Below are 18,553 nucleotides of genomic sequence, written 5' to 3'. Positions count from 1 at the left end.
CCCCATACTGGAGTTAAAATGAAGTTAATTGTAAGTTGGTGTCACTGAGCTAAATAAATTAGAGCATACTGCTAAAATGTCAATAACACAACAGGTTTCCAAATTATTTGCAAAAAAAAACATTTTGACTATGCATTCACTCCCTCTGAAATCCTGGCAATAAGCGCTGGTGCAAACAACTGCCTTCAGAATTGGCATATCTAGTTTAATGGAGTCCACCCGTGTCTTAATAAAGAGTCATATGATCTCAAAACAAATATACCTGTTTTTTAGAGTGTCCTAGGGTTTGTTAGTGAAGGTACCTAAACAAACATCATCATGAACATCAAGGAGTTATTGAAACAAATCCAAGAATATGTTCTACAATACTGTTCTGGGTAATTAAAATAAGCAAACTCTGAGCATAACTCCCACCTTATATCCATAATTAAACAGATAAAGAATATGGCACAATCAGGATTCTGACTTAAGAAGGCTATTCACCAAACCTTTGGGACCAGGTAAGGAGGGCATTAGCCACCAGGAGGCCAATATTTATTCAAAAGTAGCTGTTGAGATCCACAGCTAAGTTCAGTGAGAAAAACAAAACATCAAATACCACTATAAGGACTACTACAGATTTTATGGTTACCTATACACAAAAATAAAGACATATAATACGTAGCAAAAATTCAGTCATGTAGTCTTTTAGGCCATTTATTACATAGAAAAATTTTTGGAATTATCCTTTTACCACGGTTCAACAAACCCCATTAAACAGAAACCACCGTTCCTCCCCTGAGGCATGTATATATTTTGTTCTTCCTGAAGCAAACATTCTTTTCGTAGCCCTAGCATTCTTTAGCTAGACTATATATAATGTAAACCAGATAGTCACAGGTGTGAGCTTTGTGTATATATGAGCACAAAGATGATGACTCCAGTGCTGAACTGTCAATAGTATTATAATTCAGCCCCCAAAATTAGGGAGTGGTCCACATATATAAAGCATGGAAAACGATGATGTGAAAAAGTAAGTCTTAGAAAGGAAATATTGAAAGCCATCAACTCCATAATCCAAACAAAGAGTTTTCAGAACTGAACTCTTGTCCAAGAGTAATCTGTAAGATATTTACAAGCCAGGGTTATAAGCCTCACTTCCAAAATTGGAATCAAAGCTGACAATGTTGAGGTTTGGCACACACTGTAGCCGTCTTCAAAGTATTTCCATGTGAACCATAGTTAGCAAAAGGGAAAGATAAATGAGTCCTCCTTTTGTAAAACAACACTAGCTCATTATTCTGATAACTGAGGCCATTGCATATCTCTTATATACTGAATTATTGTTTGTTATGTGAAAAATCATTCAAAAAGCCTTTGAATCAGAGTATTAAGGATCCCAGCTGGAAATGAATGAAGAGGATTCCACTTCCACAATTATGGGTAGATTTTCTAAGGTCCCTCTAAGGCCATGGTAGCTTAGAGATATCCCTTTCTCCAAATTCATTCAGTGTTAAATACCCACATCCATGGCAGCATTCTCATCAATTCAGTTTGCCTTAGTATCTCCACTAGCCACCCCCTAAGTGGGCACATAGCTCCTAAAATTCATTTTAATAATGTCCAAGAGTGGGCAAAAAGAAGTTTGACATCATACAGACATTCACTTATCCAATGTCCTGTATTCACATCCCAAATAGGCAACAGGTTCATATACATATAGGAACAAAGTCCACATGGATCCTCATCCTCATAGTAGAAGCGCCCCAAGGGGGCAGATGGTGGAGATCACAAGCATCTGACTGGTTCCATCAGTAGCTTCCAGCTTCCTCAGCCACTGAAGACTGTATTTTATTTGGGACATGCATACCAGACATTGAATAAGTGGATGTCTATACGATGCCAAACTTTTTTTTGCCAACACTTGGACATTAATACTATGAACTTTAGGGACTATGTGTCCACTTAACAGATGGCCAGTGGGGATACTAAGGCAAATTGAATTGATGTAATTTTTTCCATAGATTTGGATATTTAACACCGAATGCAATTAGAGAAAGGGATAGTTCTAAGATTTATGCCTCTAAGGAATCTACCTATAATTGTGGAAATGGAATCCTCTTTATTTTTTCCAGCTGGGATCTCTATTACTCTGATTCAAAAGCAATTTGAAAGATTTCTCACATGACAAACAGTGATTCAAGTATATGAGAGATACACAGATTATCAGTATAATGTGCTGGTGTTATTTTACAAAAGGCGGACTCATTTATCTTTCTATTCAGTAACTATGATTTACATGGAAATACTTTGAAGAAGGCTGAAATGTGTGCCAAGCCTCAATATTGTCAACTGTGATTCCAAATTTGGATGTGAGGCTCATAACACTGGCTTGTAAATATCTTTAAGGTTACTCTTGGACAAGTGTTCAGTTCTGAAATCTCCTTGTTTGGACTTTAGAGTTGGCATTCAGTATCTTCTTTATAAGAATTATATTCACATCATTGTTTTCCATGCTTTATATATGTGGACCTCTCCCTAATGTTGTGGGCTGATTTATAGTACCATTGACAGTTCAGCAGTTGAGTTATCACCTTTGGCTCATACATACAAGAAGCTGACACCTGGGACTATATCTAGTTTACATACTACATACTGTATTTCAACTACAGAATGCTAGATTCTTTTGAAGTTCTGTTTTGAATCTCTATGAACCTCTCCTTTACTTCAGAAATAACAAAATATGTAAACAAATAATATATAATTGCGAGCACACCAAAAGCTGCTAAGCACTCAGGTAACCAATAAAACCTCAAACAGACAAATTGTAGTATAGTGCAGCGCTAAAATATATAAAGACCAAAGAGAACAATAAAATTCAATAACTGTTTAAAAATAGTTTGTATAGTAACTGGTGTCATAAATCGTGAATCCTGAATTCAACTGGAACTTGGTGCTTGTGCAGTCAAAAATGAGAAGAATGCACACTCACCAGAGTGCATAATAAAATGCACATTTGTATGTAAATATCCTGATGTCATCGAAGGTCATCCAGGTCTGGACAGGAGTGGAGTAGAATCCCTCACTGAATGTGCCTAGGTCCTGTAGCATCTGGTGTATGGTGGAAGGATAACAGAGGTCCCTTTAAGGAATGGACAGGTCAGCTCACCAGGTGTATAGAAATCCCACTGTGGGTCCTGGGAATCTGCAAAGTAATCCTCCCCAGGGGAGTTTAAAGCAGAGAAAACTCCATAGTGTAGTATAGTAAGGTAGTTTATTGAGTATAAAGCATCCAGAAGGTAGCAGGTATCCAGGTGAAAAATGTATATATCAGTGTAACTTGGACTAACTGTCCTGGCAAAAAGATGGCCGCCGGAGCTCCAGGTTGCTCCGGCGGCGTGACGTCACGGCGTTATTGACTCCTCCTATGCGTTTCGTGCAGCACGCACGTCGTCTGGGTGGATCGTCAATCCACCCAGGACGGTTAGTCCAAGTTACACTGATATATACATTTTTCACCTGGATAACTGCTACCTTCTGCGTGCTTTATACTCAATAAACTACCTTACTATACTACACTGGCGTTTTCTCTGCTTTAAACTCCCCTGGGGAGGATTACTTAGCAGATTCCCAGGACCCACAGTGGGATTTCTATACACCTGGTGAGCTGACCTGTCCATTCCTTAAAGGGACCTCTGTTATCCTTCCACCATACACCAGATGCTACAGGACCCAGGCACATTCAGTGAGGGATTCTACTCCACTCCTGTCCAGACCTGGATGACCTTCGATGACATCAGGCTATTTACATACAAATGCGCATTTTATTATGCGCTCTGGTGAGTGTGCATTCTTCTCATTTTTGACTGCACAAGCACCAAGTTCCAGTTGAATGCAGTATTCACGTTTTATGACACCAGTTACTATACAAACTATTTTTAAACAGTTATTGCATTTTATTGTTCTCTTTGGTCTTTATATATTTTAGAGCTGCAATAACAAAATATGCACATGCCTCAGGAGAGGAATAGTGCTGTCTCTTTTAATGGGGTTTGCTGAACCATGGTAAAAGGATAAGTTTGTCAGGCTGTGTTTCCTTTTTTTTTTTTGGGGGGTGTGCATTTGTAAGATCAGCGAAAGCATCTTTTGGACACATATAACCTGGAAGATCCGCAAAGTTGGGCTTTATGCAACTGTGATAAGAGGATAGCCAATGCTAAAAAATAATCTTTATTAAATCCAGATTTGGGTTTGCCAGAAGCCATGTGGGAGACACAACACACATGAAAAACATTCTGGGGGAAATTTACTAAACCTGGAGCACTCGGAATCAGGTGCAGCTCTGTTCAATTAAGCTTTGACAATTAAACCTTGAAGCTGATTGGTTTCCATGCAGAGCCGCACCAGATTTCGCATGCTTCAGTTTAAGTAAATCTCTCCCTCTGTGTTCTGAGAACTTTTTAGCCTCATTGCAACATGTTAAGCAAGATGGAAAGTTGGCTAGTCCTGAAAAAGATAAATACTTTTGCAACTCAAAAATTACCTTTTATGTTACAATAAAGACACATTTTGCATCTTAAAAGTGTATGTTAAATAAATCAAACAGTAAAATGCCCTTTTATACCATTTTTATTACAGGTTCAATGAAAAGTTAAGGGTGATGAAAAAATGGCGACCACAGCTCAATACCAATGGAGCTTAAAGAAAAAATAATGCGACATATAGCAAAGTTGCAATATGTGTTTTACATAAAACTACATATGTTGACTCTATGATGGGCTTACTTTAAGAGTAGACATTTACTGAGCTTGATTGTTATACCTAATTATTAGTCTGTTCTAGTAGTCATGGACTTAAACTTTTAAAGACCCTTGGTCAATTTGTTTCATCTTCAATATATAATGAGTACTCATTATTTAATTTTATAACATTTTTATTGACAGTAAATTTCACAACTTACCCTCTGCTGGGTCAGGAGGACCAAACCTCAATGCATAGCGGACCAAAAAATAGTTGTTCCAGACATATAACTGCCCATCTCTTGGGTTGTAGTCCACAGATGAAACATACTGGTAAGGGTTTGGAAAATCCAATCCATTAGCTCCATTGATCCCCAGTGGCTCTTCCCTGTTGCGATGTGTGTTAAAGGCATACTCCAGTCGGTTACCTGCTGACTCATTATCATCATCTGCATACACTGATCTCAGCACATAAAGGACACCGCATGCCATGAATGCATTTGATGCGGAACGCTTATCATAAGTCGTTTCCCATGTTCCCTCAAAACGGAGAGTATATGGGTTAAGCTGGGTCACCACTAGCCTCCCGCTATTTCCTTCTGTAGCATAGATAACCCATAACCCATTCTCATCCACAGCCAGGTCTATGTCAGTTTTTCCACCCCACCTGTAGGGCGAAGTATCGTGATAGTTGGCAGTGGATATAATTGCCTCTCCACTCTTGATCCGTGTCCTAAGGTCATATTTGACAATATTGCGTGTACGTTCCTTGTTATAAAAAGCAGCCCCATCGTACACCACAAAACCTGTGCCATCCACCCGACTTGGTAGACGGTATGTAGTAGTATGACGTCCAGCAGCATAGTCCTCCCAGGATGCATACTCTGTTAAGGTGTCTGTACGGTAGGGAATCCATGGCATGACATAGAGTCGTTCACCAGCTTGCAGAGGATCTCGACACCATGCTCCTGATTGATGGTCAGACTCATGGGTGGAAGTGGGCTCTAGAATCTCCTGCAGCATTCCCGGGCAGACGAAAACTGTAAGGAAGGGAAAAGGTGGGACAGGACAGAGGGGGGGGGGGGAGAAAGGAAAATAGCAGATGATAGTGGGGAGAATAAATGAACCATAGATAAAGTACACAAAAACAAAGACAAAAAGGTTAAGAAAAAAAGTTTGAGGTAAGTCAAGAAATGTACAAAAATGATGGACAAAAAAAATCAAAGACAGAAACGTCCAAGGTAAGCATGAATGGCATTTAATAAAACAAGTAAATTGATTGTGTAAAATATAATTGATTGATGAGAAACAGGAAATTAATATGAAAAGAATGAACAAGCAAGAGAAGAAGTGACAGTGGGAAGGAGATGAACAGAGAAGAGAAACAGGATTGAAAGGAGGAAAAGAAACAGGGGTAGGTAGGGGAGGGGGAGAGAAAGAAACAATTGCAATGAGCTGTGTATACTTTCTACGCCCCCAATATTAACCTGTGATCATAGGAGGATGAGTCTGGGGGAGTGAGAAGGGTATGACAAGGGAGAAGATTAAGAGAGAGAATCAGAAAAGAAAACTGTCTCCTAATCTTGAAGCCATCCCATACTCTACACCTTCCTGCCCCAGTAAGTCTGACCACTAGATTACTTTCTTGTCTCACTTCTTACATGATTTCTCCAATAAACATGCCTCCATACTCTATTTCTCATATTCATTCACAAATAGAAAAAAAGTAGCCATTGCTGTGAGGTGTTATTTTTTTCTAACATCTTTTCTCTTTCAAGACTTTATTGTCTACCTCTTCCATGTATAAGCTCAGTGTACTATTCTACTGTCGCTCCAGGCCCATTAAAGTGTTTGAACAACCTCTGATCTCAAAACATTCCCTTTCCCTATCTAGCTACTCCTATGGAAACTTTTTCTGTCAATGTCTTCAAAATCATAAGCATCTCTCTCCCCCCTCCTCCATTTCATAACTGATATCTTCCACATCCCGTAATAAGAGAAAAACAACATTTTGTATTGCCATGGCATCGCTGCTAGGGGAGGGAGAGAGAAAAACCTCTTAGGTCACATAGCACTCTTTCAGCCAATCATTGGCCATGGGTGGTTGACCTCCCCCCACTGAGGATCTCTGTTGCTGCTCAGGCTGGGATCCTGAAAGCTAATTGGGTTAGAGGGGAGCTGATTAAACAGCCGTGAGGTGCGAGACGCAAGAAAGAAACCTGCTGAGTTGCACTGTGGGTAAATGAGATTGGCATCCGCTGTCCTGCTGGACGGAAATATTGATTAAGTTAAAGAAACCCTTGCAGAAAACATATATCCAAATTATAGGAACATCCTGTTGTGCCAATGTGCCCTTTATAGAAGGGAACCCATTAAAAGAACACCCCATATAACAGAATAAATTTAGTTTCAAAATGTTTTTCCCCATAATAGGACGGCTTGATTAATTTAAGACCCAATTTAAAAGAATTTTTGTGTATGCCCATTACTGGCACATAGCAGCAGCAGCCATTTGTTCATCCCACACATGCTGCAGCTTTTAAATAAAGTCCGCAATCAGTGGCATATGGCTTGAAATTGACAAAATGGTTGCCTCTGCTCTGTCAAGGTAATGGGGTTAACTTTGGTCGGAACAGGCAGAACTTTGAGCTTTCTCTGGGGCTGGAGTCAGATTAAAAAGCAGCAATTCAGAAATTGTAAAGTCACATGGATTTAAATAGGCACTTACTGACGCAGTCTCTGGATTCACCTTTTAAAGTACTGTCTAACAAGTATTACATTACATTTAGATATACTGTTTTTGAAATATATTCCAGAGTATGCCAAGACTGTCATAGGCCTTACTTATTATTATATTCTCTAATGCAAGGCTGGACAAATTCCAGAAGCCAGGATGCCAATACGCCTAGAACATTTTAACTGGACCCACAATTAAAGTCTCTTGTATTGTCAGTGGAAGCATAGCTGCCCTGGCTGTTGAAAATGCCTGGTGGCTTATGGATTAGGCTTAATGGCTTCTGCAGGGTCTGGTAGATTCTCCAGCCCTCCTGTAACTGTCTATTAACATTTAATTTGCCCTTACCACCTACACAAAAATTAGGAGTCAAATACAACTCGCACACCAGAGGTCTACAGTTATATTAGGCTCTCTTCTGAATTTACTTCATACTGTCTATGGGACAATAAAGGACTTAAACTATATGCTAGTCTTGTTTAATTATATGAAATGAAATCTTTTTTTCACATCCCATTTTCATACTATTTATAGGTCTAATTGCTCAACATAAATGAGGGTCTATTTATAATATTTGTTACACAAGATTAAATTTAATCCAATTAAAATGCATGAATCTTGGGTTAAAGTTGTGTGAATCATTTAAAGAAAATTATTAATAGACCCCATGATGAAAAAAGAGCTACAAGACTGCCCAAGACATGTTTGCATATGCTTCCCATACTATCTTTCTGTAATCCAGGTAATGATGACCACTGGTAGGTCACTGGATAGAAATCTAAACAAATATACTTTCTGTTATGACTTTGGCACTACATTTAGGCATCTGGAGCTGATTTGGTGCTACATTTAGGCAATGTACAGCATTCTGCACTAATATCTAGGACTTAAAACCCCATTTAAAGCATATCTAAGCCTCTCACCCCCCAACACACACACACACAAAATATAATAATATACTGAAGCTTACCAGTCATTATATGTGATATCTACATTAGGTTTTTTTTAACATGTTTTGTCCTTTACTTCACATGGCAATCCTACAGATAAGACACTTCCTATCATAAGGTGGCTATACTTACTCATCCCACTGTATCTTACCTGAATAGCAGCTGCATCTGATTGTATGAAGCTGCTGCTCAGCTAACAATTTTCCACCTGATTGAAAAATTGAGGGAGGTCAGGCAAGAGGTGGCCGAGAGAGCCACCTACTCAGTGAATTATGTCTGGTTCTTCGAGAACTGGCTGAAAGTATTTTCTGTACTTGCTAAAAATGTTCTTAGCCTGAAAAATGAAAATGAATGCATCCACCATATTTAAGGACTGGCAAGCTACACTATATTACACTGTATTTTGATTCTTGGGTTTAGACATCCTTTAAGGTTTACATAGACACTAGAAGACAATATCCAACCACCATTAGGCACCTGAGTCTTCCAGAGGTGACTAAACATGGATAAACACTTTGACTGACTGCCCCCTTTTAGCCTATGCAAAAGGGAATAGGGAGACATGCAGATATTTTGGGGTAACACAGCATTCAGATAAGGTTTTCTAACCTGCCTGATTACTGTTTCCTCAAAAAGACTCTTCCAGATGTTTGTACAGGTACCTCACATGGGTTTGTGACCCATTCCAACCATGTCTAGGTGTACCTTCAAAGGAAGTTTTTCAACCTCTATTTGCATTTTCAAGAAGCCTTCTTTATTTCTGATGGCTTTAGATACAGCTCAACTCTGGTGTCCTCTTTGTGCAAGAATCCTATTTTTATTTAGAAAAGAGGCTTCGGGGGCAACACAAACCAACAGCCAACATGAACATATAGAAACAAAGCCCAGAAGCTTCCTTAAAAACTATCCAAAAAAGAAAGAGAAAATATACATTAGATGGAAAATGCTTGCACAATCAATTATAATTAAATCACTCAATAATTGGATAAGCATCCCCATCCCTAACATAACAGTACTGCAATTTCTGAGAAATAAAAACAACTGTGTGATAAACAACTTATGTGATAAACAACTTATTCTTTAGGAGGTCCCCATAATCCTATCTGTGTGGGCCACACCTCCTCCTCAGCATGTCATAGCTGCTAATGATGGAGGCGGGTAAAGTCACAGCATGGCTCCTCAGACTCCCAATGATCTTAAGGCACGACTTGCACAAACAAAATTATTCTGACAATTCAAATATCGGCAGCCCTTCTAATGTCTGAAACCGAGACAAATTGTAGGTTATTAGACATGCTCTAAAGGGTTTTGTTTAGACTGGAGTTTTACTTTAATAAGATCATTCACTTTCTTCCCATCATTAATGTAAAGCTCAACCTTTAAAACTCCTCGCTAGAGACACTGGCCTACTTTGATTTTGTACAGCACTTTAAGGCTGTTAGTAAAACTTATACCTTTGTGACAAAGCTAAAAGCTCCTTTTCTTTTTTTTTCTTGCTGGCTGGTTCTAAAATCCTAATGCAATCTTCATTATCTCCTGCCCAGACTTCTGTAACTGCCCGTCTTCAGCCTATCTTTAAAATTTCTAAAATTGCATCTGAAAGGATGGCCTCTGCCCCACTGATCATTTTGTGCTTCTTCCTACTTAGAAAACATTTACATTCTTGTCCCAAGAAAAGACTGAAGACTCTGCACATTTTCGACAGACATCAAGACATCATGTCTGCATCATCCTTCCTTTGCTGTGAATGTCCCCACCAGCTGGGACAGAAAGCTATACAATTTTTTTGGTTTAAGGATAAAACAACAAAAACTGATGTTTTAGTTCTGGGCAGCTGCTGGTGGAATGCATCACCCACTAGAATCTTATATACATATTTCTAGAACTCCAACAGCAAAATGTATGAACCAATGTTCTACGCTCCACCCACCAACTGCAGCCATTACAAAGTTATCTCGCTCTTTCTTTTGTGAGGAGGGAGAAAGGCAGAAGGGGGAATGAAACTCCAACTTGGGTAGAACTGGGAATGTCAATATAAAATACTTCTACTGGAGGCCACAAGAGACATTAGAAACCAGGGGGTGATCATACCCATCAGCTTCTCCTTTAAACTGTATGCAGCTACCTGAAAGTGCACCTAGACTTTGAAGTTGGTTCTAAATGAATTGTTAAAGCAGGTATGAGATAGAAAGGCTAGATTTGTAAAATTCAGCAAAAATGAACCAATCCTTGTAAATAGCAGGTCTTGCGGCCTTCAGGCCACAGGGCCTAAAGCCACAGCAGCAGTGCAGTGTGCTTCTGGCATCAACAGAGCCGTCACTGAAAGTTCTAACATTGGTGTACACAGTGGGCCAATTCAATTTTACACACCTAGCCTGCATCTGTTCTGCTTGTCTGTAGATGCCACTATACTATTTAGATTCACTTAACTTTACTTGTCAGACTTCCTGGGTGGAATGTAGTTCATTCCTAAAAGAATTTTCCACCACTACCCAATTCCCCATTTCATTTGCCCTTGTCTCCTCACTCCCCTTGCCTCATTTTTTAATACTTTCTCATGATACACCTATGCCAATAGTGTTGGGAATACCTATGTAGATCTGGCTGACAAAAAGGGTGGGTGAAGGAGTACAACCATTAATACACAAAGGTTTCTGAAGCAGCTGTCAGTTGATTTATTTGAATCATATACTTAAAGTGTGTATAAACCCAAGAACCAAAATTTTAATATTGCAGTTTACCAGTCCTTAGATATGGTGCCTGCATTGATTTTTTTTCCCTTTTTTTAACCTGGTGATCTTTCAACACATTTCCTGTCCTAGGATGACAAGGCTCATTGTGCTGTATCTATGGAGGAGCAGGGTTGTCACCCTAAGACAGGCACTATGTTAGGATTATTGAGCACAGATTCTTCTCCAAATTTCATGGGGGGGTTGAGGGTTTCTATAGTCCAAAAGAACTGGATAGGGCTGATAACACTGCTGGAGTTAAGACAGCAGAGTCCACAAGACAGCACTGGACTCCTGGAGCGATCAACAGATATTTTTTACACTTATCAAACAGATATGACTATAGACTTCCAATGGTATAATTAACAGACCAAAAGGGAGCAATTAAGAGAAGTTCATTGTATGGGTTTACATACACTTTAAGGGTGTATGTATGAATATTCTAGGCAAGCTATCCCAATAATCATCAAAGATCAGAAAGGAAACCACAAATCACCTGAATCTCAGCCTTCTAATGTAGTCTACTCAAGCAATGAGGTTATTTGTAGAGTAGACGCTACAAAAAAGCTCATTGTTTGAGTGGAACATGTTAGAGGGTAGAGGTTCAGGTATTTTGCCTCTGCATCCGATACATGAATAAACTTTTAATAGCGGCTTTTAATTCCGATTGCAGCTTCCTTTCTCCTCTTTACAATTTATTCTTCACGCAGATGATGGACCGCTTGGTGAGCCAGAACCTGTAGTTGGGAGTGAATGGGCAGATGATCAGTAGCAGAGTGTTGGGTTATTTTTATACACAAGCCTCCATTAATCAGTGCATGTATGACTTTTCCACTCAGTAATTATTTGCTCGGATATCTTGCAATCAGGAAGAAAGGCATGATCACTCCAGGGCCACATAGCCTTATATATGGGGCTCTTGTGTGACCTTCCCCATTGTCTCGTTGAGTTACATCTACTGCACATTGGGCCATTAAAAGCCAGGGATAACTGCAGAACAACACAACTGCCTTGTGCATAGACAGCTTAGGTTACAGTAGAGCAGCGTAATACACTGTTTAAGTACATATATGTAAACTGATTTACCTGCCAAAGTATTTCTAAATTAGTTCAGCCTCTCTTTTGATTTATATACAGTATCTTTGCTACCCAAGCAGGATACAACCCAACTTTCAGATTCAGCTTTGGAGCTTAATGTATCCCCTCATTGTATGCAGCCTCAAAGGACCATGAACCAACATCATCACCCTACTGATTCATTGTTCAATGAGCAAGTAGATGACACAAGAAGCTGTAAAGATGAACCAGGAAATTGTGGTGTCATCTTCCTGACTATTGTGAGAGATGTGAGAATTACAAGACTGACGGAACTGCATTGAAAATACTTTGACAGGTCAGACAGAGATATGTACTTCTATTTAAGTAGATCTCACAACTCTTTTCAGCCATACCTCATTATAAATCTTTGGGGGTGATATATACAAACTGTAGGGATGGCGATGGAAGGTCACAGCTGACTTTTTTTTATTTATTAAAATTTGAAATTTTGGTATCACTTGGTGCTGTGAGAAATGGCCCTTTTTTACTAATTCACTATACAAACTTCCACTTTAAATTGTTACAATTCTGAATAAGATGATCTACTAAAAAATGTCTCAAATCTACCTCGATAATCATAAACACCCGGGTCTGACCTGTACCTTATAGAAACTATACCTCACTATAACCCTGTGTAGCTTCATTGCCTGTAACTAATTGAAAGCTAGCCATAAATATACCAAGAGTCTCCCCGATTTGGCACATTGATCTTGTGTAAAACACTGAGACTGCTGGCTGCCTATTTTACCAGCAGGAAACAAATGATCTGGATTAATGCTCCATTATTTCACACTGAGGCAGAAATAAAAATGCTTGGGCTATCCATGCATTTATGTTTATACTGGTATCAATAGTCAGATCATGCCCCATGCCTTGCCATCACCTAAGTCTATGGCCAGTTTGTAAAGGCCTACCTGCCACAACTATGGCTGAAAGATATATTATAATTATACCACAGTATCAGCTCTGCAAAACTGACGCGTTGCAACTGTCTGTGAGGCTCCATGCAGTGTTTTTTGTCCTAGTGTTTAGGAGCGTTTAGCATTTTTTCTGCTCTAAAAATGCTCTAAAAAACGCAAAACAGACTGCCTCTAAATGCTGAGCTTAAAATTACACCTCTTGACTACCTAATGTGCATGGACACATAGGATAACATTAGTTGCTTCTACAGGCAAAACGTTAAACTCCTCTAGGAGGAGTTTTTAAGCCAGTGTACATGGAGCCTAAATGTTCCTCACGATAACTCTCAGTATATGTACTGTAACTCTTTGAATCTCTTCCTCACTTTGTAACCCATCTTCACTTTGCAAAGAAGATCCAATGACATGCAAAAAAAAAAAAACAATATTTTTGCTTGCATATGATTGGATAATAGCAGACAGCAGAGCCTCCCCTCATTTACTAAGCTCTGGAGCAGCTGCAATTGCAAAGTGCACAGTCTATTTGCCTTTAGTAAATCCAGCTCATGTCTCACTATTTACTATTCTGTACCTATATTGTGGTTCTGTGTCTATGGCTCAGTATGTAATTTTCTGATCTCTAAACTATACTATAGCAGATGTCTAGTATAATTCTATACAATTCTGAATACATGGCTTACTACAGTATGTCTTTCTTTGATCTATGCTGTAGTATATCTATGGCTCAATATGTAATTCTCTGTTTTTCAAAGAATATCTATAACTGACTATATAACTTTATATAACAATAATAGCAGTCTGAATCTATAACTTACTATGCCACTCTATGTAACTATACTGTAGTGGATCTATGGCTCAATATAATCTCTGCTACTATAGTTTACCTCTAAATATGTTGCATTCTCTGTAACAGTGTTACTATATTTCTATGACTGTAATTTTGAATCTATGGCTATTTTATAACTCTCTGTAACTATAACATAACTCCCTGGCTCACTGTTTATGTAACTACATATATATCTATGGCTCACTAACAAGCACAAAAACATCTTTGGCTCACTATATAACCATCTGCAACAATACTGTAACTCTGAATCTATGGTTAAATATGTAACTTTCTGTAAGTATATTTTAGATGATCTAATTTTCTATAACTATAATGTGTTTCCGAATCTTCAGTTTAACTGTGGGGTTAGGCAAATAGACTTTTCACTTTGCAAGGGAAGTTGCACTTTGCAAGGGAATTTTCCCCAGAGTGCATGTAGTAAAGTTCTGTTGACTTCCATTTACAAGCAATCATGTAAATCATGTACAACCAAAAATGCAGTTTTTTTTAAGTTTCCTTGCAAGCGGTTAGTTATTCTCCGCAAAGCGAAATTTCAGCACATTCACTAAGCTTAGGGGCAAAATTTCCTTCCTTGCAATGTGAAACTTGCCTTGCAAAGTGAACAGCCTATTTACCTTTAGTAAATCAAAACCCATTAAATCCACAGCTCACTATAGAACTCTCTGTAACTCTACCCTCTGCAGTATCTCTACATCTACACTTCACTATATTTATGGGTTCCTGTAGCTATACACACACTTTTTCACATTCTTTTGCTATAAATAAAATCCCCCCTATAAATGTGTGATCCTACTCATTACAATATTGTCCTAAATTGTGCTTTATGTGCCTGCCTTTTCCATTTAAAGCAAAGTTCTACTCAAACCTTTGTTGGTTGTGGGTGAGAAGTATCTGATCTCCTGCCAGATCTTTACTGCTTACAGGCTGAGAATTCTCTGGATCACATTGCCATGTAAACTACCAGCTTATGGATTGTCTCTAGAAACACCTGCAAAGGTCCATTTGACTGGTAATAGAGGAAAGGGGCTCTCAGATGAGCTGACATTGCTGAGTCTGTGTAGGAATCCTCAAATGAGGCCATGGAGAGGTGTGAAGACCAAGCAGAGGTTCAGATTCTTCCTCAAGACTAAAGCTGTTGAATATGTTTCTTCTTTGACACTGTTCTAGGATCACTATAGGAAACATATTATATATGGTAGCAAATATATTGCTAATTGTAAACTATCTTCCTTTGGTCTCTAACTTGTGCAACATCAAAGATACAAGTCCACCCATGTTATAAGAACAAGCCCCTTTAAAAGAAAACTTACAGCTCCAACATGTCCCTTTTGATAAGCAATCTTCCCGTTATAAGAACACCCCATCAATATATATGTTTTATGGGACAGTTGTTGTTTCCACAGGCAGCCTATTAAGCACATTTTGGGAAAATATTGTGCTTCCATTTTAAATTAATGATTTAATCCATTGGCTTTTGTGCAAATGGACTGTTATCAATAGAAATGTACAAGCAAACTCGAATACCGCATGCCTTTTCCTCATACATGACATTACAAACCTAACACAGGCTCCATAGTCTAGGGCAGAAGATGTCAAAGCAGTCATCAAATTTACCCAATAATGAATAATCTATGGATCTCCTGAAAGGAACATCCATGATGAATGTGCCTACCTGGGCAGTGGTTAACCCACCATTTTTTTTATAATTCAGAAAACCTTAACTGTTGGAGAAGCTTGAGGCCAGTTCTCAAGAAATTCTGCTTTAGGGTCCTCTAGAGAAGAGGGGACCAGGCTAGACAACATATGGGTTTATATATATTATATGCTACCCCTACCTATCCTTCCTTTAAACACCTAAGAAAGCATTTGTCTAACCTCAGAGAACAAGTCAAGGTCAATGAAGACCAAACAAGGGATCAAAGTCAAGGGAATTTGCTGATAGCCTCAAATTGACCACATGGGACGAAATTAAGGTATATCACTATTTATAATTTTTTTGATCTGATCTCACTAAGAGAAAACCAAGGTACCTAATGCCTACACAATAAAGAAAAAAAAAACAGAAAACATTGTTGCCTATTTTTAGTGACCTCACCATGAAAAAAATCAAAGTCCTTTATAGCTGAAGTTCATTGTACCCACTCTAGGAGGAACCCAAGAAATTTTGCTGCACAGACATCTTTGTATTGATTAGCCAATTGGCACAAGGTGACAGAATGCAATTTTTGAAAGGGGTGTCCTTGTAACCGGAGTTCCCTTATAATAACGGGATCGACCTGGCTGTAAGATGTTTCTATAAGGGTGTTCTTGTAACAGGTTTTAAATCAGTTAAACAGCTTACACAGCAACGCAGAAAGAAAGGTTAATTTCAGACACCTGTAGGGAGAAGAGTGAAGTCAGAGATAGTGCGTGTTGTACGGTGGTGTGGAATCCGCCTGCTCACAAAGGAAGCCGTTAGACGTGACAAAAGCCTACAATGTAAAGACAATTTTGTCACCAATTCATGAAATGTTGGGTGGAGACTGGTGGAGTCTGTACCTCCCTTAATACAGTGAAACAAGCAGAAGGGAATGTAAGAAATACCTATATGAGAGGTAGATGCTTATATGGAATCAAATGGGAATTATAGGAAGGAAAGCACTAAACAGCTGGACTAAAAGGGTCTAATCAGGCAGCCAGATCTGCAGAGATAGGCTATATGAAAACGGTTAATTAGGAGGAGAGTCTACATGGAAATACAGGGGTAATTACAGGGAGGGGAGAGGTTATATGAAATGAAATGATGAGTTACAAGTAGGAGTCATATGGAATAACAGAGTGAGTTAGAGACAGAGGGGTTTATGGAGTGATAAGTTTTGCTACAAGGAAATGTTATAAGGGCACTTAGGAGGAAATACAGACAAACGAAGTTACAGGGAGTAATAGGAGGACCTATAGACACAAAGGATTTATGGAGTAATAAAGGGAGTCACAGATAAATGGATTATGAGGGGTAGGTGTGCTATAGGGAAAAGTTATACAGGTTAGGAATCGGAGGAGATATGGACAAATAGGAGGATCTAAAGACTAAAAGGTTTTATGGAGTAACAAAGGGAGTTCTGGATAGAGAGGTTATGAAGGGTAGTAAGGTATGCTATAGGGAAAAGTTATACAGATTAGAAATAGGAGGACATACAGAGAAATAGAAGGGTCTAAAGACAGAAAGGTTTCATAGTTTAATAAAGGGAGTCACAGACTGAGGGGTTAGGAGGGGTAGTAAGGTGTGCTATAGGGAAAAGTTATAAAAGTTAGTTAGGAAAAGGAGGAGGTACGGAGAAATAGGAGGATCTACAAACAGAAAGCTTTTATGGAGTAATAAAGGGGTTATAAGGGGTAGTAAGGTGTGCTATAGGGAAAGGTTATACAAATTAGAAAAAGGAGGAGGTATGGAGAAATAGGAGGATCCACAGACAGAAAGCTTTTATGGAGTAATAAAGGGGTTAAAAGGGGTTGTAAGATGTGCTATAGGGAAAGTTGTAAATAGGAGGAGATAACGGGGAAATAGAACAATCTACAGACAGAATGGTATCATGAAATAATAAAGGGAGTCACAAATAGAGGGGTTATGATGGGTAGTCAGGTGTGCTATAGGTAATAAATTATACAGGTTAGGAATAGGAGGACATTAGGAAAAATATGAGGATCTACAGACAAAAAGGTTTTATGGAATCAATAAAGGAGTCATAGGCAAAGAGATCAAATGAAATAGCACAGAAAAGCTATATGAGTCATGGAAGGAAATACAAAGAAAGGAGGTTTTGGGGCAATAACAAGAGGATCTATAGATAGAACCCTTTATATGGACTAATAGAAAGTTACAGAGATAGGTTCTAAGAAATAGTAGGAGGGGTTGTAGCAAAACTAATAAAAAGAGTTAGAAGAAAGGGTTATATAGTTTGATAGGAAGATTACATAAATAATATATATGAAGTTACAGAAGGAAATTTAGAATTAATAACATGAAAGGGAAAGTGACATGAGAGAAAAAATTTGAAGAGCGGAGTCTGTATGACCTGGCACGAAGAACCTTAGGTACAGGTCATAGGTAAAAGGGAGAGGAAGGCTATATACACAGCTATATACAACACAGTATAAAGAGTTATTTAACAGAGGAGGTATAGGTAAGGGTCTCAAGAAGTTATAGGTAAGGGTCTCAAGGAGGTTTAGGTAAGGGTCCCAAGGAGTTATAGGTAAGGGTCTCAAGGAGGTTTAGGTAAGGGTCCCAAGGAGTTATAGGTAAGGGTCTCAAGGAGGTTTAGGTAAGGGTCTCAAGGAGGTTTAGGTAAGGGTCTCAAGGAGTTATAGGTAAGGGTCTCAAGGAGTTATAGGTAAGGGTCTCAAGGAGGTTTAGGTAAGGGTCCCAAGGAGTTATAGATAAGGACCTCAAGGAGGTTTAGGTAAGGGTCCCAAGGAGTTATAGGTAAGGGTCTCAAGGAGTTATAGGTAAGGGTCTCAAGGAGGTATAGGTAAGGGTCCCAAGGAGTTATAGGTAAGGGTATCAAGGAGGTTTAGGTAAGG

General features: G+C 38.8%; 1 protein-coding gene across 3 annotated transcripts in view; it reads right to left on the bottom strand.

The window, feature by feature from the left end:
- ADGRL1 (adhesion G protein-coupled receptor L1) overlaps positions 1-18,553 on the bottom strand; it is a 584,175-nt gene that overhangs the window by 97,274 nt on the left and 468,348 nt on the right. For all 3 annotated transcript variants that reach the window (XM_089661220.1, XM_089661218.1, XM_089661221.1), the window contains one exon: positions 4,940-5,758. In XM_089661220.1, the coding sequence (XP_089517346.1) occupies positions 4,940-5,758 (819 nt within the window). The remainder of the gene's footprint in view (positions 1-4,939; positions 5,759-18,553) is intronic.

The sequence above is a fragment of the Staurois parvus genome, unplaced genomic scaffold (assembly GCF_062004578.1).
Source record: "Staurois parvus isolate SC_StPar_1 unplaced genomic scaffold, SC_StPar_1.0 ptg001328l, whole genome shotgun sequence".
Classification (NCBI taxonomy): Eukaryota; Metazoa; Chordata; class Amphibia; order Anura; family Ranidae; genus Staurois; species Staurois parvus.
This window is presented reverse-complemented; position numbering and strand designations above follow the sequence as displayed.